Source organism: Erpetoichthys calabaricus, chromosome 13 (assembly GCF_900747795.2).
Source record: "Erpetoichthys calabaricus chromosome 13, fErpCal1.3, whole genome shotgun sequence".
Classification (NCBI taxonomy): Eukaryota; Metazoa; Chordata; class Cladistia; order Polypteriformes; family Polypteridae; genus Erpetoichthys; species Erpetoichthys calabaricus.
In genome coordinates, this window is record NC_041406.2 from 39,188,533 (window position 1) to 39,214,103 (window position 25,571).

The 25,571-nt window shown below is 38.8% G+C and overlaps 1 protein-coding gene across 1 annotated transcript in view; it reads right to left on the bottom strand.

Annotated features, from left to right (window-relative positions):
- Positions 1-11,802: 11,802 nt before the first annotated feature.
- Positions 11,803-25,571, bottom strand: part of septin7a (septin 7a) — a 95,353-nt gene continuing 81,584 nt past the window's right edge. Inside the window, exons 11-13 of the mRNA XM_028818142.2 lie at positions 18,250-18,385; positions 13,447-13,592; positions 11,803-12,967 (exon numbers count right to left, since the gene is read on the bottom strand). Coding sequence (XP_028673975.2) covers positions 12,928-12,967; positions 13,447-13,592; positions 18,250-18,385 — 322 coding nt within the window. The 3' untranslated portion in view covers positions 11,803-12,927. The remainder of the gene's footprint in view (positions 12,968-13,446; positions 13,593-18,249; positions 18,386-25,571) is intronic.

Below are 25,571 nucleotides of genomic sequence, written 5' to 3' on the forward strand. Positions count from 1 at the left end.
TCCGTTTCCTGCCACCCTTCCATCGGCGTCTGCAGGGCAACCTGTCGAGCCACACACGCCACTCCTGCCTCTCACACATGTGGGAGACGCTGTCAATCAGGCCGCTCCTCCTCCCACTATAAATCACTCAGTAGTGGGGTCTGATTACCAGGAGCCCGGGATTCCCGGACATTTTTCATTCCCGGGAATGAAACTGCTGTAATTCTCGGGAAAACGGGAATGGCCAAGTTCACATATATAGCGTGTAAAAATCGATCAAGATTTTGAAAATAATTAAGTGGCACGTTTTTTTGGCCCACGGTGTAGTGTGTTGCCGATTAATTCAGTCAACAACAGACCAGCAGCAGTCAGTCTCCCGGCTGATTGAGCACAGTGGACTGGGAGGTGTCTGCACTCTGCAGCGTACGAATGCCGGGACGGGGCAGAGTTCATTGACGTATGTGCTGTTGACTGCTTTGAACAGCAACTTGAAATTTCAATGCGTCAGTCTGTTGCATCCGCATTATCTGTGCTAAGAAACTTGCCATCACAGAATGATGACAAGAAACTGGATGCATCAGTAAAAGCTGAAACGCCGGTGTTTCAGAGCAATGGCAAGTGCGGGTGTTGTTTAGAACAAGTGTATCAGTATCTGATGACTGTGCAGCCTACTTCAGTCGAGGCAGAGCGTGCTTTCTCAGCAGCTGGCATACTAGTCTGCACAAAGGTGCGCTCTCACCTGTAAGACCGCACACTCGACTCGTTGTGCTATCTACGCTCTTATTACCGCAACTAAAGATACATGTACGTCTATGACAGCATGAACTGCTTGTAGTTAGGGTTAGTCTTTTATTTGAGTCAACATATTGCGGTAGTTTTATTAAAAATAAGTGTCGGTCGTTCTAAAATCGTTCACATGTGAGATGCCCGTGCACTGTGACATCCCTGGGAGCCCGGGATTCCCGGGAATGACATGCAGGTTTCCCAAATTCCCGGGAATGATTTGATTGATTGCCTAGTCCTGACTTCAGCTTCAGGCCACTGCAGCCACAAAGTTCACAGCCTGCCACTTGATCCCTACGGCACAGGCGCTCTGGCTCTCTCTTCACGGCTCTGTCTTCTCTCCATTTCACTGCTGTCTCTCGCTCGTCTTTCTCATGCTGGTCAGGCTAATTTTCCTTCTTCCCCCCCCCCCCTTAATGTGCCGGTCCCCTTTTTATCTGCTTCCACGGGGCGCAGCACCTCGATCTCAAACTGCCAAAATCCGACCACAGCCTCGTGCATCACCCCAATTACTCCACCAACCCCCTGCAGGTGAGTGAGCCCGCACATCCACGGAGATCGAGCCGGCCATCCAATTACTGATTTATTAAAAATCGCTCACATTTTTCTGAGCCGTGGAAACCTCCATACCACACCCTGTTGTTATCTACATCCAGACAGTGATTATGAAGGCCAACAGGATGTGAGGTTAGACATCATGATGTGTGGAGTGCAAGTCAAGAGAGGTCATGCTGAAGTTATAGCACACTATTGTGAGGCCTCACCCAGAGTGCTGTGTTCAACTCTGGTCTCCATATTACCAAAAATCTGGAGTTTACGATTTTCTCGTATACTCAGATATGGGGATGGATATTTGAGGAGTAAACCGCAAGACAATTATTGTATTTTTATATTATGTACATTAAAGAACCATCAACAACAAATCAAATCAAATTAATAATATATTAAACAATTATTATAAATGTAAAGTTGAATAAATCAGACACTGCAAAGGTAAAGTACCACTTCCAGTTAACGGAAATAGCCAAAAAGTTGATAGAAATGTACGTTTTGTACCTAATACCTGTTTGCAAAATTTGGTTGACCTAAGTGAAAGCGTATTCAAGTTATCATGTTTACACACACACACACACACACACACACACACACACAGACAGACATAATTCCAAAAATGGTATTTTCTGACTCAGGGGTGTCTAAAACATCAAGATTCATCAAAATCACGACATCGAATTTTTGGACGATTCCAATACTTTCCCTATACTTCGTATACAAGAACGTAAAAACACATCGCAGCACTAGAGAAAATCCGGAGAAGGGTCAATGGGGCTGATCCTGGTGCTGAGGTGAGATCAAAGGAGCCGAACCTTTTCAGTGTAAGCAACCGGAGATTAACCTCTTAACTGCCCTCTGCTGGATATATCCGGCATCGTAGCGTTATTGCTGATGCCTTACCTCTGGAATTATCCGGCACATTTGCCTATGGTTATGTGAATGCCTGGCGCATAGTATAACTGACAGTTTGGCGTGGGTATTATTACTACATTGTATTTTGGCAACTCTGCGGTTGTATTGGCCGGTCACGTGATGTGATTCGGAAGTGAAAGCTGTGAATATGGCGAAACGTAAACTGACTTCAAGTGAGGTTTTGCAGGCGATTTTGGACAATAATTCTGATCATGATTGTAGCAGTTCTGAAGAAGATTTTAGCGACAATGGTGATCAGCAACGTGCGCTGCATGATACTGTGAATGACGACGCATCGGATGATGGCGATGAGTGGGTGTATCCCCAACATCTCAACTGGACTGCTGCCCGTTATTTGAGCCAGATAAGAAAGATCCAAACCGTGACCACTTGTTCAAGCTACGTCCTTTGATTGACCATTTATTTGAAACATTTCAGCAGGTATTAAAGCAGGTAAATACTGCTTGAATAAATGTAAAGTAAAAAAAACGAAAATTGTTCAGATTTCGCCCGGCATGAGGAATATTTAGGGAGTTGGCGGTTAAAGGGTTAAGAGGGGACGTGATTGAAGTGCATAAATTCATGAAAGGAATAACTAGCATGGATCTCAGTTGTTCTGCAACAAGAGTATGAGGACATAGAAACTTGTAATGGGGGAAGATTTCGATCAAATGTTCAAAAGTTCTTCTTCACGTATAACGCAAGAATTAAATTACCAGGTCCTGTGGATGAGAGCAGAACTTTAGGGAGCTTCACACGATAACTTGATGTTATTTTGGACAAGCTGGTTGGGCTGATTGGCCCATTCCCCTCACAACGTTTGTAAAGTTTTAATGCTGATATGTCTTCATAAAGTTATTTTTTCCCAGCTTTTAATATTTACCACACTGTGTTCTCCATATTTAGTTTTAATTGCATGGGATTCCTCTGTCCTTGTATCTTTCTCCAATTTTATCCCTCTTTCAGCATTGTGCAGTTATTGTGTTTTTAGAAGCTACTTTATTTTAGGCAGGCACACACATCTGACCACATTCTATTAGATGAGCGAAGTCAGCCCTTGTGTGATGTGCATTTAGGTTTTTGAAAGAGCTTCTGTCATCAGCCAGGTTGAGGGTCAAGGGTCAGCTAGCAATTCATTGATTCACACCATGTTGCAACCATGGCAACTGAATGGCATTCTTTTGTCCATTTCTTTCTTGCTTTTTTTTTCGTTAACATGGGCGTTGTGGTGGATCTGAGGCTCGGGATTTGCACTGGTAATCGGAAGGTTGCCGTTTCGAATCCCATAAACACCTAAAGTGACTCTACTTCAATGGGCCCTTGAGGCAAGACCCTTAACCTGCAATTGCTCCGGCCTGGGTATGACGTTAATCTGCATCCAGCCTTCCATGTAGGCCCTCCAACCTGCAGTGAAAACCTGGGGGTCCGTGGCAGAATTGGCACTCCAGCCATCATCAAAAACTTCACATTGATTCCATTCCTTCTGAACTAGTGTGGTGCTGAGGTGTTGCCCGTTGCATGGCTGCACTTGGGTCCTAATCTGGGATTCTCAGGTGGTTTGTCATGTGGTGGGTGCAGCAATGCGCTGTATCGGCGTGTGCTCCTAACCTCATGACCCCCAATTCTACAAACTTGTTGCATCAGGTGGTGAATCGAGATAAACAAAGACAACAAATGGCCTACATGTTTGATTTTCATGTTCTTCCTGTATCTTTGTGGGTTTTCTCCCACAGTCCAAAGACATGGATGTTTGGTGGGCAGTTTGGAATCTCTAAACTTTACATGTGGGACTGAACCATGTGATGCGATGGCAGCCAATCAACCTACAGCCATGTGTAAAAGTAAGCAAACCCCATAGAAACTGCTGACTTTTTCAACACAGGTGGACAGCCAAACATTTGATCTTCATGCCAACGGTGCCTACAGATCAAGATGGTATCCTCTTTAATAAAGCCCCTGTGTTTGTCCAGTGTCCGTGTGTGTGTGTCTTCTGGTGAAGTGTGCGTGCGCGAGGCACGGTGCGATGCTTCAAAGCAGATGCTTCAAAGGCCGCCTGACGCGTCACACAAGACAGAGAGACCTATAAAATATCGCGCGGACAATCCAATCGGATTTCTGGAAATGAGGTAAGACTTAAAACAAAAGGCATGAAAAATCTAATCGGGTACTGAGACGTGGAGACCAGCTTCCCCAAAGAGGTGGGATTAGTGTTTGTGGTTGTGCAAGTGTTCACTCTGAGGATGTCAGATTTGCGATTAAGAAGCTTGGCTCGGTAAAGTGTCAGTCGTTGAAGGGGTTTTCCTAAATATACAAATTTTCATGATATTACAATAGGATGACTTTTAAAAGTAGATTTATTTTCGCGCACATAAAATCCGTTGCTGGGGAGACGCCACACATACAATAATCAGCTGCACGCCAGCACAGATTAAAATACTTGCTGGGGAACTGCACAGTACTTGCTGGAGAGACGACACAGGCACGGTTATCAACTACACGCCACACATTACATCAGTTGCTGATTGCCCACTGTTGTGACACAGAATTAAACGCATATTACGGACATCAAAGCCAGTATTACTGTCAGAGAAAATTACAGGCATTTTACGGAAATACAAACCAATATTACTGCGAGAGAAAATTAAAGGCACACAATACAGTGACGCATATTACAGCCACATACAAACTAGTATTACTGTAACAGAAAATATTACAGACGTACAAGCCTATATTACTGTGACTACTACTACTAACAACATGCCACCCAAAAAAGATAATGAGCGTCAGAAAAACGCTAAAAGAGAAAGACTCAGAAGAGCAAATAGATCTATAGAGGAACAGGAAAATGAGCGTAAAGAAAATTCTGAAAGAGAATGCACTACTGTTCTAGCACCCGTTATTGAAACGGGCTTAATGTCTAGTACTTGAATAAAATCACAGAGAAAAGGAGCCTTTTCAATGATTCATCCAACAAAAATATCGACAGATGTAATGGTCTATTGGAGAAATAGTAAGTCCACCCTTGGTCTCAAGAAGCCGGGTTTGCCCCCTTTAACAGACTTCTTGTAGGTGTTTAACATAACTGCCCACCAGTCTATAACATCAGGTCAGGTTGGGGAGCATGCACTGGTACAGTGTGTTGGTGCAACCACCACACAACGAAACAACTCGAGATCCCAGTTGGCAACCCTCCAGGCAGATACACGGTCCAGTCCCACCCTCCAGAAATGACCCTCTATCTGCCGCAGCCAGGTGTTACGTAGGCGACCTCTTGGCCTTATTGGTCCAGTCACTCGGGTCCCCAACAATGAGGATCCTACGAGCTGGATCACATAGCCATAGTGGCGTAACTGACGCTCCCTCACAATGCAGGTAATGTGCCTCATTCGGGACACCATGAGCAACCACTCATTCAACACAAAGTCAAACCAGCAGCACACAAGGATTCTCCGAAGAGACACAGTACCAAAGGAGTTCAGTCTTCGTCTCAGGTCACTGGATAGCGTCCATGTTTCACAATCGTATATCAAGACAGTCTCTAACATCAACTCAGTGAAATTTGTGACCACCTTGCAAAATATCCTTCAGTTGCAGGACGTTTGTGGGTTTTCTTGCATAATATTTGAAGCAGAAACCCGGACAACCTTTAAGAAGAATCAGGATGAGACATTGGGTCAGCTTAGCTATTAGCTGGACAAATTGGGTTCATGGACTGAACAGTCCTCTCATTTATCAAATTTCTTATGTTCATACGCTTCCCGTTTCAAATCCCCCCACAACATTTCATCAAGGCCAGACTAGCCCTCCATTTGTTCTTTTTGAGCCAATGCTGAATGAGAAGATTTGCACCACCACGGCTCACAGTTGGTTCTTCTCCTGAAATGCTGTCTTCCGTTTGTGCCCTAAATGTCCACTGCTACGGTGGTCAAGCAGCTCTGTCTTTGATTCATCTGCCCAGAGCTCATTGTCCCAGGTGGCCTGGTCTTTGCCTAGATGTTCAATGTCAGATTTCTTCTTGCTGTCATAGAAAAAGGCACATTTCACATGCGGGTCTAACCTGTGTACTCTCTGTCTGATTGTAGAGGGATGTAGAGTTACCTGCAGATCCTTGTGATAAGCCAACTTCAGAGGCCGTAAATAATGCAAATAAAGAGGCAACCGATCGGCTTATCACGGACATTTGGGAAAAAAATGTAAAAGAAAAAAGGTTTTCGTTTACCTGTTTTAGCGCCCCTACGCAGATTTACACGGCAGCGGTACAAAGTTTTAGCGGCAGTTTGAGCGTCGGATGTTTGAAGGGCTGCCTGGAGGCTTACAGGAGAGCAAGCCATGGGGCTCAAACTCGCCGACGCCGAGGCACGTGACTGAGGCCGGATCTTCGAGCGCGCTCACGGTTTCTGACAGCCAAGTGCGGAGGCGCGCTTCCGTAACCGCTGGAGGAGAGAGGGCGAAAGTGGTATACTGTTTAAAAATCAGAGGTACAGGTCTTTAGGCTTTAATGTAGATCTGTGCTACTGATTTATTTAATGCAGTAGTGGAGAGACGTACTGTTCTTTGTGTATATAGTAGGTGCTTAGTTTATTCGTTTTGTTTTGATTATTTATTTTTTTAGCCTGTCCTTTGTGATCAGTTTTGTAGTTGGAAGAAGGAGGTGGAAGTGTTTTTTTCTGTTTTGTTCTTTTCTTCACTTTTGATTTGGAAGCCACTGTAAATATAAGTAACACCTGCACTGATTTTTCTTTTGGGAAGTGTCTTTGCATTGGACTTTGTAAATATTTTTTTTTTGCAAGACATTTGTTTGTAAAAATAATATGGACATTGCTTGAATAAAACATTCCAGATTTTGAATAGTTTTTTTTTTAGTCTGAGTTTCTTACTCCATCCCTTGGTTGCTCGGTCTCTACTGACACCCCAAGTTGGGAATTGCACAACAGGGTCCTTACCTGGGGTGTCACGATCCTGCAATGAAATTTTGGCATTCTTGGCTACTTTTTAGTATGAGTCGTTTGAAATCGATGGCACTTGTAGGTGATTTTCCTTAAAGTGGAATGAGGCGTAGATTTCTCATAATTTGGCAATCTTTAAAACCCTTCACGAAACTCCAAGGTGTCCACAGCCTTCATTAGGAGGGCTTTCAAGAGCTCTTTTGCTCTTGGCATGTACACAAACATCGACAGGAAAGCGAACACCAGACCCTCGCTATTGTTCCACCGGCACACGCCATAAGGGGGTTCTAATCATTGATGACTAATCCAGGCCTAACCGAAATGGTTTGAAAAATTAATATGGAAGAAGGGTCTTGGAATTTGCAGTGAAAAGTCTTACAGACATTAGATGAAGCAGGTCTAGCTAGATAGAATTTTATTTTTTCCAAAGGGAAATTTACTGTAGCTTTTTACAGAAGTTCAAGAAATAAATAAATATCATAACAAACACCACCTCCTTCAAATATATACCAGAATTTAAAAAACAAACACAAAAGAGAAGGGCAGTCACAGGGAGGCACTATAAAGGCGGACTGCTGTTGGGGTGAAGGAGCCCCAGTAGCTGAAAGTCTTTGATGCAAGTGTGTGGTGGAGAGGAGGTGCAGCATTGTTCATAACGGCCATCAGTTCTGTCCTCATTCTTTCTTCTGATAGAACCTCACACAGCTTGAGAGTAAAACAACAGGCTAGTAGGTGGGACTAAGATGGACGAGGTTGTGGTGGTCACATCTACCCAACGGAGCCACAAAGCAGGTCTCACTTGTGTCGCTGAGAGGCACATGACATACTGATGAAGGTTCGTCGTTGTTCCTTCCAATAGTCCCGTGGTTAAAGACACCACATATTATAACTGAGGGTTCAAAATGATTCAGTGTTCAGAGTGCTGATAACTGAGTGAGTGAATCCTTTCTGTCACTGAGTCTGCAGTTACTGAGGAAGCATTATAAACATTAACAAGGATGTTGTAACTTTTCTCCCTTGGCAGATAATGCGGACAAATTCCTACAGACACTATTTCACTGTCTGGACTGCAATTGTTAGTTTTCAACTCCTTAATACCATTCCTTATTCCTAAATATTATTAGTACCCCCCTCCCCCCTACTAAGTTGCTGTATGCTTTGCTCTGTATCAGCCGAAATCCATCCTGCATTAAAATGGTGTCAGAAATAATCGAGTTTAAAGCAGCTTGCCATAATACACAAAAAAACACCACAGTTACCTGAATGTGCCGTGGCTCACTAGGAAAGCTGGCAGCTTATCCATCTTATTTGATTAGTGGATGGCAGGGCAGTTGTGAATTCTTTCTACTTTGCATGTGTTCTCCCTCTTCGTATTTACATGAATGGCCCCTTCTGTAGGGTGGTCAGGATTGCAGTGCAGTGATAGAAGCAGAATATGGGACTTGATCTGTTTATTTATAAAATAGAATGTCTGTCTGTTTGCTGTACAGTCCTTCAGCCTTTGACAGATTTGGACCAATCTGCTCTCCAGGACCACACAAACATGACAGACTACGGTGGAACCGAAAAGTTTGAGCCTGGGGGGTCACAGTGTTTGTATTTTCTTCCATATGTATTAGTTTGCACACCAGTGTCACCTGTTGGCTCAAAGGAAGTGAAACATCTGAACAGACTGACGACAGACTAGCAGACAAAATGTCCAGAGTTTAATGTTATTGACCAGCTTCATTTGTTGCTTCCATCTCCTGTCACACAAATGCAGGGGAGTGGTAGGTAAGGCTTAAGGATAGTGGAAGTGCAGCACAGCACAAGGGAGATAATTCTCGATACTACTACTACTGTATCAAGTATGGTATGGTACGGTGCCACGTCTTTTTCAGCTGAGCACAGAAGAGGAGTTGTGCGGAGCTAAGGGGTCTGCCCATTTGTGCAAAATAAGGGAGTCAGCAGGGCCAAAGTGGTAGGATGAACACACACACAGTACTCTCTGTTCCGTCTGCTGCTTCTTACTCCTCACAGTGTCGTATAAAATACATACTTGAGGGTTTAGTCCTCCTTGGATTGTTGAACGTGATAATATACAGCACATATACATAGAAGAACAGAAAGCAGGTGGGATTTCCCTCTTGATAGTAAAATACATGCAATATTACAGAAAATTGGAGCATCCCCTTGGAGGTCAGACCACAATGTGTCACTACGCTCCGATTCACAGGGAGGTACCAGCACAGCATACCAGCCCACTTCAAGGCCTATCTACAGCATGTACAACGCAGGGGACAGGAGCAACCACAGGCCTCGGTCAGTTTAAATGTTGGCGAAGCTCAGTAAAGGGGTCCTCCATGGGCAGGCCACTACATAGGTCGCCATATCATTATTCTTTTCACCTGTTCTTTTCTAAATAATGTTTATAACATTCAATGCATTATATGCATAAATGTGAAGACTGGAAAAGTCAATGCTGTATGTAAAGTTGAAATAGTCCATGAATCAGTGTACATTGCATTTGATCTGAACCCTCCAAAACAGCTTACAGATCAAAGCATTACATTCAAATCTGATTGAACCTACCATTAGGATGTGTTGCAGGGTGAAGTTATATTTATACCCAAAATTCCTATTATTTCTAATTAACTGTTTAAACTCAAAAGAATACAGTTTCATATACAACTGTTTTCCACTGACCATCACCAAAAGCTGGAATGTTTTACTGACAAGAGTAACAAGCTCTAGTGAACTAATATTACCATCTCTTGGTTTTATAAAAGCTCAACATATACACGGAAAAAAGGTTACATAAAACTTCTGATGCATCCAATTACCTGATGAGAGTAACTGAAGCCTGTTGTCTTGAGTGGAGCCAAGTAAGATGGCTAGTATAACACACACACACCCTTTCAATTTCTTAGTGCCTGTGTTTTCAGGTGTTGCAGACATAAGGGAGCCTTCAGATCCTCTTCCCAGCACCTCTCCCAAGTTTTCAGCTTGTCCAAAAGGTAGTTGAGATGAGTCAGTGCTTAGGATTACAGCAGCAGAGCATTAGTAAATTTAAAATCCATTTATACAACTTTTAGGGGCTACTTTCAATGATAAGCCAGATCATATCTAACCCTAAAACTATTAACAACCAAAATAAGTTCAAAGCCACCATAAAAAACACAAAGGGGATACAGAACATCTATAAAAGGCTGCTGTCTGCACAGCACCTGGAAGGAATAAAAGGCTTAAAAAAACAATCAAAAAAAGAACACACAGTAGGCCGCTCCCATCCAACAAAGAGGGCAATGAAAATAGAAAGCTCCATATCTTAAACATTTCTTTACATACAGTATGAAAAAAACAGCAAGTAGAAGAAAGAATGATAAACAGGAACACAGCATGTTTACTTTAGAGTTGACTTTGGGCTTCATACCCTGAGGTTGACACTGTGTGACCATGAGTAAGTCACTTCACCTGCCTGTCCTCCAATTGGAAAAACAAAATAAATGTAACCAGTTGTTTATCAAATGTTCTAAGTTGTCTTGGATAAAGGCATCACATAAATATATGTAAAATGTAATGTATGAGCTGTATTAATGGGTTACTGCCAAGTTCTGAAAAAGTTTTGAAGAGCTCTTTGTAAACAGTATGACGACTTCTGAATTTAAGACTCTGTCACATCTCATGACTTTTCCAGTGTTTTTCAGTATCAGACTTCCCTTACGTAATCTTAGCGTGTCTGATGCAGTCATAGGATGTTTTGCAGTAATGTAGTCTGATATACCCCAGTGATTCAGTCCAATCAGTTTGCGATTGATCCGATAAAAGGAAATAGGTTTTGATGGGCTTGTGTGTATGCATGAGCTAAGAATGAATAAGCACTCAGCGGGAACTGCAATACATAAAATGCAACTAAAAGGAACAAGAAATGTGGACCTTGCAAACAGAACAGAGGCTTGGGTGTCTCATGACTTGTTATATGTATCACAACACAATGGAAAAAAGGGCCAAGATTAAAGCTGAACTCGCTATATCTGGAAAGCACTTGTACACCACCAGCATTATTATTGGCTGTCAAAAAGGTGAGAGCTTGCTGTATTTTGAAATTTGGAAAGGTCATCACAGAGTCTTGTAGTTTATCATACCCTACATTTCCCTGTTGTGTAAGGTGACATTCTCAGGCGACAAGATCTGCAACTGTTCTCATCAAGTTTAACCACCCCCTCCAACTCAGAATGTAATGTAATGTGCCACTGGCTTTAAGATAATATAAAACACTACTTTCTCATTTAATTATAGACGGTTGATAGGATTCTTTCAGTTGAAGAAAGACAAGTTTTTGCAGAAGTACTGCAATACAGGATATTACAAACTCATATTTCAAAGAACACTTTTAACCCATCTGTGAATTACTGAAAATATTGCTGTTAAAGTTGCAGGAATGGTTTTAAATCCAGTGTTTTCCAAGAGATACTGTGTATATGAAGTGTTGCCCAGAAGGGTTTAAGTGTAGGCCATTCCTATACATGCAGCGTGGGGACATTACTTACCTTTTGGATCTTGCCCCAAGTACACTTAGACAATTTTAAACAAGATATACGTGACTGCTGAAACAAGTTTTAATTGGGCAAAGACAGTAAAAAGATGATTTAAGAAAAAAAATTAGGAAAGCAATTTATTGTAGAATTTCAAATGAAAACATGTTAGAGCATACAAACAAGATAAAATGTGAGCATGAACATACAACTGCATTTAGAGCATCACAGTATTGTTTATTATGTGACTTTATACAATACAAAAAATACAGAACTGTGGTACATGAATATAAGCTACAGTAAATGATTAACTGTGGTCTTTTTTTTTTTTGGAATTCATAGTACCCAAAGTAAAGAGGGAAGGTCAACTGCACAATAATAAGCCAACATTCAATATTAACCTGACAACTGCCAATGCAGCCATTTTATTTATTTTTTACAGGTAAACAAAAAGAAAATGTTAAGAAATTATGCAATCCCCATTGTTTTCTAACGTACAAAACATATTTTAACTGGGCCAATACATGAAAAAAAATATATGTAACAATAAATGAAGACGTTATACATTGCAATCTCTAATTACTAGATGGAAAAAGAATATACTTAAGAAAAAAAGCAAAGAGAACACTTTATGAAGAGACTGCGATGCATGTTTACCAATATGTTTTATTTATGCATATTCAATTGTTTAAAGTATAATAGATATTTCAAAAATTTCAATGTTAACATTAGGCTATGCTGTATTATATGCTGCATGGTATGAGGTTTGTGTTATATTTAACAAAGCTTAGAAAACAAAAACAGCGGCAAATCTCACTCCCACCCCCCAACCCTTTTCTCCCAACAATAGTTTAACACAATGGAAGAACGAGTCATTTGTCTGTAAACAATCAACCACCAGAACATGACTGTACAATAGTAAAACATTTCCTCTGAATAAAAGGGTAGACATCAGCTTAAAATAACCAAACAGACCCTTAGAATGTTGAATTTCTAAGTGCAGTTCATTCAAAACTTTACAAAACCTATCAAAATAAAAGAAACCAATTTACAAAGATGGCATTAGACTGGCTATATGGCATGCTAATACATCCCACATTCTGAACAGAATTGGTTTAAAAAAAACAAAAAAAACAAAAAAAAAAAAAAACACAAAAACAAAAACAAAAACAAAACTGAAGTCCTGGCTGGAATATTGGCAACTAGTACATCACAGGTTTGGTGGTCCTTTAAGGTCTTTAAAAGATCTTCCCCTTCTTTTTATTCTTTTCCAATGTCCTAGGTTTAAATGGAAAAAATAATTTAAACTTAATTAGGTTTTCATTTATTTGAAAGTATTTTAAAAAAAAAAAAGGTTACTGCTTTAAAAATGCAACTTTTATTTTTATCCAAACAGCCTAATTGCAAAATGTAAATGTTGTGGCAGTGCCCAGTATTAACAAGATGTGGTACCCATTTAGTATCAGAATAAGTCTTAACTCCATAATATTGGGGTTTATAGTACACAGCCATTTTCATTTTCATTCTTCATTACTCTGAACAGTTTATTAATGGAGCAGACACATTCAGAGATCATGTACATAGCCCACACAGACAGTAACTACATCAAGCTCAGTCTCATGAAACTATGAGGCAGCTGCAGTAGTCGCTGCCTAGTCGTAGCATACAGTACACTGGCTGACTCACTTATTACAGCAGTGCTTGCTGCAAAGCTTTTGGCGGCTAAAAAGCGCAGAAAGTGTAAATAAATACAGTACCTGGATGCATCAAGTTTCTGCTGTTCTAGCATACGCTGCTGATTCTCCCAGCTTGCCTTTTCCTCCTCATACTGGCGACGCTTTTCCTCTAGCTCCTTGTGCTGGGCTTCCAAGTTCTTTTTCATTTGCTCATGGCGTCGCTGAAGCTAAAAAAAAAAAAAGGACATTTATTTCTGAGTAAATATTAAGAGTGTTGGGAAAAGGTTTTTTCCAGGGCAATTTTTTTATGTTCAATTAAGGATACATATACTTTGCACCTAACACAAAGAAGCCATCTAAGAATTGTTATCTGGGTCTAACTGAAGTGTGCATAAACCAACCTGGGGATGTGTGACATTGACAAAAACTGTATCTCAGTATTTTCTGGGACTTTGAGGATAATGATAATTAGATGATATTTTGCATTGTTTAAAAAACTTATTCTGTAAAGGTCTTATTGATCTGTTTGTCTTGCTAACAGGATATTAGCTGAAGTTTATTAATTAGATTAACGGAAACAACAGTTAAGGAAAACAAGTCTTATTTATTCACTTAAAACTGAAGTAAAACAACACAAAAACATTAAAATCACCAGTCAAAGTATTACTGAGATCAGATAGTGAATAAACCATTTCAAAGTGGCCCACAGTATTTACATAAAAAATGCAATAAGACCAACAAAACTATTGTAATGAGAGCATTTTAAACAAAACTTACCCTTAATATAAAAAGATATAAAACCAAAAGGAATTAAATACTAATCATAATTGAACTACAGGGCATGGACATTATAGTCTGGATAAACAAACTGTAAGGTGAATTGTACAGCATACAATCAAGAACAAATATCTAACATACTGTACTATAGTGTAAAAATCCAAAGTTCTGTCAAATACTGCACATGGAAAAAAAAACAAAAAACTTTAGCATTTGTAGACAAGTTCTCTCATATATTTCACAAAGATACAAATAAAACCCAAAAATCTATTAACATTTTAAAACAGATTACTAACTTCAAATTCTGTGCAATATTGAACAAAGACAGCAGAAAAAATAAAAACTGTAAAATTCTACTGAGGACACTTCAAATTGTGTGACAAACACCTGTCTGTCCATAGCATCTGGCTCCAAAAACAGCACGATTACATGTTACAACATTTCCTCTGGTGTTGAAAGCCCTTTCAGAAGGACTGCGTGACGTAGGGATGCACAGGTACTTTTTTTGCATGTTTCCACAATTTTGGAAATATACTCCTTTTGTTTTCCACACCTCTCAAGTGGATTTACATCACTGTACACCTCAGGTATCATTAAGTAGCTCTTGATCTCTGTTTCAATGGCAGTATGCAGAGACTCTTTCTCTGAACGCCTGTGTTTTTTTTTTTTTTTTTTATTGCTGTCAAAACACTTTTTTTTTTTAAACTTCCTCCCTTGTTTCATCACCTGCTCGGACGTTTGCAGCCATAGGGACGGGATGGAACAGGCTAGGAGGTGTGGATCTGTGATTGTTTTAAATAATGAGAAAAAAAAAGTGCTTTGGAACTGAGGACACCCAACCAAGAGAGCTTGCAAAATTAAATGCAACTGACAGGCATATGCTTCTTACGGAAATAAAAACTGGACTGAATGAATAATGTAGTTTGTTCACAGATAAATGATTCGTTCAAACTGATTTTTTTTTTTGTTCTGTACTAGATCAATTTCACTTAAATTGCACTTTCTAGGGGAACCCAAATTACTCAGTAATGGCAATATGAAGCCTATGTCCAAAACAAGAAAGCCTCTTCCAGGTGTTAATCCGTAGTGTAGTGTTAGCCCCACTGTCTGTTGTTGCCTGTGTGGTCTTCAGAGAAGTAGGATGTTTGCAAACAGTAGCTTTGCAGTTGCCAGGTTTCGTTAAAGAGAGGTATGGCTCAGATGTTCAGCCTGAGCATAAATCCATTGTTGTGACAAAATTTGAAACCTTCTGCATCACAGTTTGGCGACTTGAATCATACAATTTAGGCAGAGCTGTTTGACTGAAATATTTTTGGCCAGACAATGTGTATCTTGTGTCTAAAGTATTCAAAATTTGTTTGAAACCATCCCTTCTCAACCACTTCAACTGGCACCATATCTTCTGCGACGTAACTGGTGACAGTGTTTGTCATTTCATGCCATCTGTTGCTTTTCTTGTCGTACACCACTTTTTGCAGAATGATTCCGGCTAAAGTTTGCCGAGTGTGTTTTTGTACTTGTACCTTGGGTAATTTGGACCTGTCGTGGACAGCTGACTCCTGAAGCTTTTTGTACTCTTCATGTTCTGTGCGGTTTTTACTTTGCAGATGGTGAAACAAGTTAGTTGTCAAGTTGTCTTTAACGGCAACCGAATTCTAACACAGTTTGCAGTCTTTTGAGAAATATCAGTCTTTTCAAAGCCAAACCACCTCCATGCGAGTGAAGCTGAGCCCCATCTTGGGCTGTTTTATACCCTGGCACTGTTTGCTCACTCATTTTTAGGCAGCTACACTAGCTTAACTTGTGGTGCTCTGACCGTGCACGCCTATGCACTCGCTTTGCACATGCGCAGTTGTCTATCCTGTTAGATTACATGAGATAATGAATGAGTGGAAACTCAAGGCATGTTTGTGATTGTTTTTTGCAAAGTGAATGACATACTCGATAATTTCAGCTCACACATCCTTAAAAACAACAACACTCAAGATATTATCGAAGACTATACATATTGCACACTCATAAATCCACCCAGTTATATAATACTTCGTATTGTGTATAATTGCTGCTACTTATTTTTAAAGCAAATAAATAAAATTTTTAAGTCAGAGTGTAAATCGTTGCCTTTGTCTGCTACTAGGATGCCATGAAGCTAGATAGTCCATTCTTTGTCTAGCTGCTGTCCTTTAAGGGCACTTGAGGAAAATCTTGTACGCTTTCTCTTGGTGGTAAAACTGGGATGAAATAAAGGTATGGAAGTCAAAATAGGCCTTGTCAGCAAGCAGCCTGCCATTAGAGGTCCCTAGGGGTACACATATTCACACAATATGGGCAAGTGAGACATGTAAGAGATTACAGGCAACAGTTGTATGGCTGATTTTAACATTTCCTCCTATTACTTATTAGGAAAAGACTAATAAGTTAGTTGGTAACTTTTTGTGTTAAATGTATGTTATGGGTGATCTGTCAAGATGATAAAACATGCAGCCCCTCAGCTGATAGTACACACCAAAACAAATCTCACAGGAACAGTGGGGGTTATTGATATGTTTAATATGACGTGTCATTGCTACAGCATACATTAGCAGACTTGGCTTTGTGTTATTCTGCCTTTGCTGGGGAAGCAGTATTATTAGGAGATAATCCCTGAACATATTCCACATACTAGGACACTCACAATCATAAACCCATTGCACTGAAGGGCAGAGTGCATCTTTATTAAAATAAAATCATCAGGGTAGATAAATTATTTAAAAAACCTCTGAAGATGATTAACTAATTCCTCCTTGGGTCTTCTAGAATAAATTTAATGGAAGTATTTAAAAAGTATATTTAAGGGACCTACTAATATTATAATCAGGGGAAACTGCAAACAACAAGAATATTGCAAACCTGACAGTGAACATGCATAACTGCCTAAACTTGTTCTTTATTACACAAAGGCTAACACATCAAGCAGAATTTAATCTAATCTGCAACTGAGGTGGGATAACTGGTGTCAATCATACTATAAAAATGGAGTAAAAGCTAAGAAGACCTTGTGCTAAATAAACAGAAAATAAGCCTCCTATACAATGCAAATCAATTACTATACCATACTATATTGGTCTGAATTTTAGCAATAAATGTTACCTAAATGAACAGCCCATTTAATAGCCTAGGCATACAGAAACATTCTATACCGCTACATTAACATTATCTCTCTCAAAAATTTCAATTACCATTGATGTAGTTTAGAAAAGTTATAGGGTTACAGCCGACTTCTACGAAAGATTTTTTTCTATCCAATTACATTAATGATAGCTGAACTTTATAGAAAGTGAACCCCTTTCTAAAACTCTCAATCAGGCTTACCAAAAAAATAAAAGTTAGTTAAACTGAAAATCCTAAAGGTCTGATGTTCTTTTATAGATTGATACTAAGATATTACCAAAATTCATAACTATTTTAATTAAAAATATCTTATTATTGTAAATAATGATACTCTTATTGCTTCCTCATTGTAATACAATTTATATTTTAACTATATCTGAGTTGCTTCAATCTGGGGTTGGTCCTACAGTTATCATATAAAAGTATTAAGTTTTTAGCCCTAAAACCTCAATAAGCACAAGAAGAGAGAGAGAGAAAACTGAACGGAGATGTGGGTGATTGAAGTGACTGATTTAAGAAAAATGTAACCCTCAATGCTGATACACTGTTTTTGACTTCTATAATGTATAAATTCATAAGATTTCTCAATTCAGAATGAACTTGCATAAAAGCATTTTTGCCTGTTAATACATCTATATGCAGTTCTGAATCTGAATGGTCTCTTTTTGCAGTCTCACATTAACTTAAATATGCAGAGCTTACAGTCACACAGTAGGTTTAATATTCATTAAAAATAAACTTTAGGACTATCCCTGCCACATATTAAACAAGCTTTACTTAGCTGTTCCAACCAATTATCAATAGCTGATGTAATCAATGCTGCTGAAATTAATATTCTTCTCATTAGGTTTTTAAATACAATTCTATTTATATAAAATGTATTTATTTAGGTTTCAAAATCCACTTTGTGAATGTAAATTTGAAAGTTAAAGTACTTCCTCTGGAATAAAGGCATACCTCAGTCTCAGAGTCTTTCAATTTCTGTATTTTTTCCTTAACTTTCATTTCGAAGACCTGTTCCATTTCCATTTCCATTTTTTTCATTTTAGCAACATGCTCTCTTCTCTCCTCTTCCATCTGAGCTAGTGGACTTCTGCAGACATAAAAAGAAAAACAAAAAAAAAAGTTTAACTAAAATACAGATTTAAATTATGGTTAACCAACACCACCGTAAAGGCAGGAAATGGTACCCACTGCAATGATGCAATTTCTTTCACTGGCAAATAGGCACTGGTCAAAAAAATGCACTATACATTACAGAAAAAAATACATTTGGAGGTAGCTTATATTTTGAACCTTGAGGATTTGTCCAAATAAACCATTTTACTGGTCAATATCACGTTTCTGTAATATTAAAATATGTTACACAAAAAAACACCCCTGAGGAACAACCTGCACATGTTAAATTTAAAGCAATCAAAGTAAAAGATATTTAGAAAGTAGCATTAGTATTTCTAAAAAGCAGCAAAGCAAATTTAAAATGACTGGAATTACATCATTGATTTTGCACTTAACAAGAAGAAATAAGATGACAGAAGCAGTTCCCTCAGTGAAGTCCAGTGGTTCACAAAAAGTAAAGAGCAGTACATCACACTCATTAGTGAGCAAGATATGTGCTTAGTAGAATAAAGGAATAGCATTTAATATACCCAGAATCAAAGGATAAAAAGAAATGAGTAAACAGCTCAGATATGTCCAAATAAGTAAGCACACACATTCGCACAGCTTATACCACAGGCAAGTCACTGCTTTTTTTACCCCTCATGACATAAAATGATTACTATAGAAATGACTTTCTAAACTGAAATGTCACTAAACATGGATGAAAATAAAACTGCCTATCTGTAGCACTTAACTGCTGTTCCAGATTTGAGGAGAAATAAAGGAGTATGTATAGATTTACAATTAAATGGTGCAAGTAGTTTTCAAAGTTTGGAGGTACATTTGCCATACTTGGGTATTTGCCTTCTGAAATAAATTAACTAAAACTTAATAAAAATCTATGTGAGTAAGTCAAGGTCTAAGCAACTAGAATGTGTTATTTGCCTGAAGCTCAAGCTATAGATTTGATTAATGAAGATGAAACCTTAAGTGAATGTACAACAGACATACTACTAGCCTGATTTAGGCATTTTTTTTTTTTTTTTTAAAACTTGCCCACCCTATCCTCCTGAACCAGGGCGCGCTACGCTTCAGCCACTTCGCGTCTCTGCCACGCGCGTTGTGAAGGGCGGTTGAACACACGCTAAGGAGATGCGGACAGATCAGTTCCTGGCTTTCTGCTGCTGAGCAGTGTGTTCTGCTTGTCGCGCTGCGCGTCAATCATTTAAAAGCCTGTACAGCAGCTGTCCTTTTGTCTCCCTGCCTTGTATCGTGTGGCGTTAAAGTGTCTCTCGCGGGACGTCTTCCGAGAAGATCACATAACGCCCAATATTTTTTTATTATAATAATAGAGAGATATCATGAAAGGTCCTAGTGAAAACACTATATATATTAATGCAGTAGTTATTGCTGTTGTCTCATAGTTCCATGGGACATTGGTTCAAATAATAGCCAATTCACTGTTGGTGTTGGTTTTCGCTAGGTAATATTTCTTACCACATCCAAAATAAATTCATATTGGGTTTTCTGGAGACTCTGCATTAGTCCTGTGAGAGTGTGTGTGCACTGTCTAACATCTGATGCTTTATACATTCAGCACCTCTCATTGTTATATATCCATTCTGAATTCCCCCTTGAGATTAATAACAATCTACTGTCGGCAGCCCTGAAATGGAAAAGGCATTTGTAGAAAACAATTAGAAGAATATAATGTACACAACAAAGTAAAAGTTATATGAGGTGACACTTGTCTGAATTACATACATATCAAGCATTTAAACTCCAATAAAAAATGAACACCGGTTTAAGCTTGCACACTGTTCTACCATTCTCCTTAATCTCAGGTAGGGAATTACTTTTCCTGAAATGATAGCCATTTACTTAAAAAAATAACACCACAGTATGTGGACTATTAACCTTTTGGAGCCTAGAAATAACAATGTAACTATGGGACAATGGAAATTTTATGAAGGTTACTTTCAGTTTGGTTCTATACATTTAAAGCATTGCATTAAGTAATGTTAGCAGTTAATTTGTTAAGAAGGCTCAAATAAAAGTAGACTAGTCTGCGTAGAGATAAAATAAGTAGAGGTTGGGGAATAAAATACAAAAACATCCACAGAAATAAGTTTTTTTTTTTTTTACTCCACCCCTTTGTAATTGTTTAAATGTTTATACAAAACCTACTTTAATTATGTAAATCTGTACTGCTAAAGGTGAATCTTTATTAGTAATGCTAAAATTGTATCCCTTCAACTGAGTAGCCAAAGTCATAATGCTAATATTCAGTTGCTTTGTGGAAATGTGCACCTAGTTCAAAAGTATTTTATTAAACAGGCATCAAAGATAAAAACATGCCTTTAATTGTTTGACTGTAAAAATACTTCATTATGAATTTGTCTGGGATTGTTCTTAGCTCAAAAAATATATCACCAGTTCAGAAAGAAGCATGCAGTTTTAAATGCTGCTTATTGAACATTCACTCTCTTGGCACTAAAGCTGTTTTGGTAAATGATATTACATTAAGTACAAAATCTGATCTGTGTCTTCTCACTGAAACCTTAAAAATTTAGGCAACTTTACATCCTTTTGAGGCATTCATTTTAAATATTACAACAGATTCCAACACAATTATAGTGCTAGTCTACAGACCACCAGGGCCATATTCATTGTTCATGACTGAATTTAGCAACCTTCTATCTGATTTGGCTATAAATTATGATCACGTAGTACTGATAGGGGATTTTAATGTACACATTCATGTGGAAACTGACACTTTTAGCAAATGTTTTACTTATTTGTTAAATTCAGTAGGATTTTGTCAGATTGTCAAAGGTCCAACTCATAATCATAACCACACATTAGATTTAATTATAACTTACAAAGTTGAAATTCAAAATTTAAATATTACTCCATTAACACTAGAATTACCAGAGCCTACGAAAAAACTCGTAGATCCGTCCCACCTTAAATCGCGTCTTAAATCCGTTTGCACCTCTCCGCCAGAGTCTTTTGTCATCTAAATGAGCTGATAAACACAAGCTACTAGCAGCCAGCTATTCCATCCCCCCACCGACTTAGAACGAACTTCTCCTAGCTCATGCCTTGCCTTGATTTGATTATCTGGGATTGAAGTGGAGTTTTAGAGTGGAAATAATATAGCGTTATTTGGAATACACGCATTTCATGTGTGTTCCGTTTCTATAGTAGTCTGTGCAAACACATTTTTAAAACAGAAACGTTTTTCATATTCTAATAGTAAATGTAGGCATAAACTATATAACGTATGAAGCCTGAAGTCCATATATCAAAGAAACACTTTCACAAAAGGTACAAATAAGAGCACACGTGCGCTTTTATTCAAAAATATAACTGCACAAAAAAAAAAAGTCGCGTTAGCATGCCACATTGACACTCTTACTACAACCGCCGCGGTGGCGTAATGGTATCAGCTCCTGACTGGGAATCAGAGGGTGGCGAGTTCGATCCCGCACGGCTCCACTTCGAGAAGTGAACTGCTCTTATTCTTACAATTTTAGAACAACAACATAAATTTGATTTCAGTCTGTAACAGCCGGTGTAACTTATGATACTGGTAAAGGTTAGCTTTTTTTTTTTTTTAGATTCACTTTTCATTCTCGCAGTCGCATTCAGAATCAATCCATACAACCCCATCTGACACAGCTGTTTTCACATAAATAAAAGTGCACTTTTATTCAAGACTATAACCGAAGAATAAAGAAAGCAAGTTACAGTTGGTGGTTGATACGACAGCTTGCGTGGTGCAATGCTAAGAACTGCTGATTTCAAGTGACGGTGAGATATGAAGAAGGCAACTTCGCCAGCGTTTGTGTGTCAGAACCCTTTTGGGGGGGGGGCGGTAGTATGCATCGTGGTACACTGCAGAGCTATAGCGCGTCTTTATGTCAGATGGGGTTGTATGGATTGATTCTGAATGCGACTGCAAGAATGGAAAGTGAATTAAAAAAAAAAAAAAAAAAAAAGCTAACCTTTACCAGTATCATAAGTTACACCGGCTGTTACAGACTGAAATCAAATTTATGTTGTTATTCTAAAATTGTAAGAATAAGAGCAGTTCACTTCTCGAAGTGGACTTCAGGCTTCATACGTTATATAGTTTATGCCTACATTTTGTCATTTACTATTAGAATATGAAAAACGTTTCTGTTTTAAAAATGTGTTTGCACAGACTACTATAGAAACGGAACAAACATGAAATGCGTGTATTCCAAATAACGCTATATTATTTCCACTCTAAAACTCCACTTCAATCCCAGATAATCAAGGCAAGGCATGAGCTAGGAGAAGTTCGTTCTAAGTCGGTGGGGGGATGGAATAGCTGGCTGCTAGTAGCTTGTGTTTATCAGCACATTTAGATGACAAAAGACTCTGGCGGAGAGGTGCAAATGGATTTAAGACGCGATTTAAGGTGGGACGGATCTACGAGTTTTTTCGTAGGCTCTGGTAATTCTAGTGTTAAATGAAGTTATTTCCGATCACTACTTACAGTACATTTGATTTAGTCCTGCCCTTGCCAACAAACTCCCAGATTAAAACAAAGACAGTGCGACATCTAGATTGTAATTGTGCTTCAAAATGTATAGATACTTTGAGTAAGTCGAGTGTAATTGTGGAAAACCATTTAGATCAGTTAACATCAAATGTAAACGTGGAAAACAATTTAGATCAGCTAATATCACATTATAATGTGACCTTGAGAGATACTCTGGACGCAGTGGCTGCCCTTAAAACTAAAGTGATCAAAGCACATAGAAACTCTCCCTGGTTTACTGAAAACACTCGAGCTCTTAAATTAGAGTGTCGAAAACTGGAGCACAGATGGAGAACAACAAAGCTACATGTCTTTCAAATTGCATGGACAGAGAGTGTTAAGTATAAAAAAGCCCTCTTTAAAGCTCGCTCAGAATACTATTCTACATTAATAGATAGCAATAATAAAAATCCTCGGGTACTGTTTAGAACAGTGGCTAAATTAACAAATGGAAATTCAGAATAACAGTGCAAAATACCAACAGATACTAGCAGTACAGACTTTATGAACTTCTTCAATAAGAAAATTAAAAATATAAGACCCCAGATCTCTGCATCACAGTACAAACCAAATACTAGCTTAGCAGACCCTGCCTCACACTGCATTCAGCACTTTAGTAATTTTAATCCTGTAACTGAGCAGGAAGTCTTAACTTTAATTTCTAAAATGAAGCCCACTACTTGTTCCCTAGATCCAGTGCCAACAAAACTAGTAAAAAGTGCAATGGATGTTCTTGCAGCGCCTATTCTAAACATTATCAGTAGTTCATTATTGCATGGCACAGTACCTGATACACTAAAAGTGTCAGTCATTAAACCATTACTTAAAAAGTCAGACCTAGACCCACACATACTAAATAATTATAGGCCTATTTCAAATCTACAGTTTCTCTCTAAAATACCCGAAAAAGTAGTCACCAGTCAGCTTCAGACACACCTTACGCATTACAATTTATTTGAGAAATTCCAGTCTGGTTTTTGCACTGGTCATAGTACAGAAACGGCACTAACGCAGGTTGTAAACGACATTCTGATATCCTCTGATGAAGGAAACTCCACTGTAATTATGTTGTTGGACTTAAGTGCAGCATTTGAGACCATCGACCATTCTATTTTACTGCACAGGCTAGAAAATTATGTTGGGCTTACAGGCACCGTGCTCGCTTGGTTTAGTTCTTACTTATCAAATCGATTCCAATATGTACAGAAATGTGCTGACAGTACTCCATCATTATACACAGAAGTTCAATATGGTGTCCCGCAGGGCTCAGTACTGGGACCTTTACTGTTTTCACTTTACATGCTTCCACTGGGATCTATCATTAGGAAACATAATGTTAATTTTCACTTGTATGCAGATGACGCCCAGTTATACCTGTCATTTAAATCAAATGAAGTTTCTCCGATGTTGTCTTTAATTAGTTGTGTTAGCGAATTAAAGGAGTGGATGAATGAGAAGTACTTGTCTTTTAAACACAGATAAAACAGAGATATTAATTGTTGGAGGGAATGACGCTGATTTCCCCTTGGGATTAATAAAGTATATCTATCTATCTGATCATAACAATATTTTGTCATCATTTAACTCAGTTGGAATCCCAATTAATTTTACTGAATCAGCCCACAATCTAGGAGTTATCTTTGACTCTAGCATGCCATTTAAAGCGCATATTACAAAGTTGTCCAAAACATGTTTCTTCCATCTTAAAAATGTTAGGAAATTAAGGCGCTTTCTAAATAAGCAGGATTCTGAGAAATTAATTCATGCATTTATCTCTAGTAGGACTGACTACTGCAATGCGGTTTTCAAAGGATGTTCAAACTGTTCTTTATACAGCCTCCAGTTAATCCAAAATGCGGCTGCAAGAATCATTACAAGAACAAGAAAATACGAACACATAACTCCAGTTCTTAAATCCTTACACTGGCTCCTGGTTAAGTTTAGGGCAGATTTCAAAATCCTCCTTTTAACATATAAAGCATTAAATGGCCAAGGTCAGGCTTACTTGTCTGAACGTATTATAACTTACAAACCAGAGCGCACATTAAGATCTCAAGATGCCGGTCTGCTTATGGTTCCAAGGATTAATAAAATAACTGTGGGAGGTCGAGCTTTTAGTTACAGGGCCCCTAAACTGTGGAATGGTCTGCCTGCTACTATAAGGGATGCTCCTTCGGTCTCAGCTTTTAAATCCCGGCTGAAGACTCACTACTTCAGTTTAGCATATCCTGACTAGAGCTGCTGATTAACTATACATACTGCATCTCTGTTAGTCATTAGCACTAAAACATAAGTAACATGATAGTTATAATTGGACACTAACCCTCACCTATTCTGTTTCTCTTCTCGGTACTCAAATGTGGCACTTGGTGCCACGGCCCACCTGTCAAGCTGTTTTGCCTGCCTAAGGTAAAGTCATCCCTTATGGAAGATCGCAGGAATCATGGGAAAGAGGGGTCCTTTCATCGGAATGGCTGGCCCAGCACTGTTTCAGCCGTGGAATGGCCAAATGGGGGAGGCAGCTTGATGGATGAGGTCTCCAGGACCTTTTTTTTTTTACTTCTAAAAAATGTTTTATTTTATACTGTATTGAGGATTTGTTCTG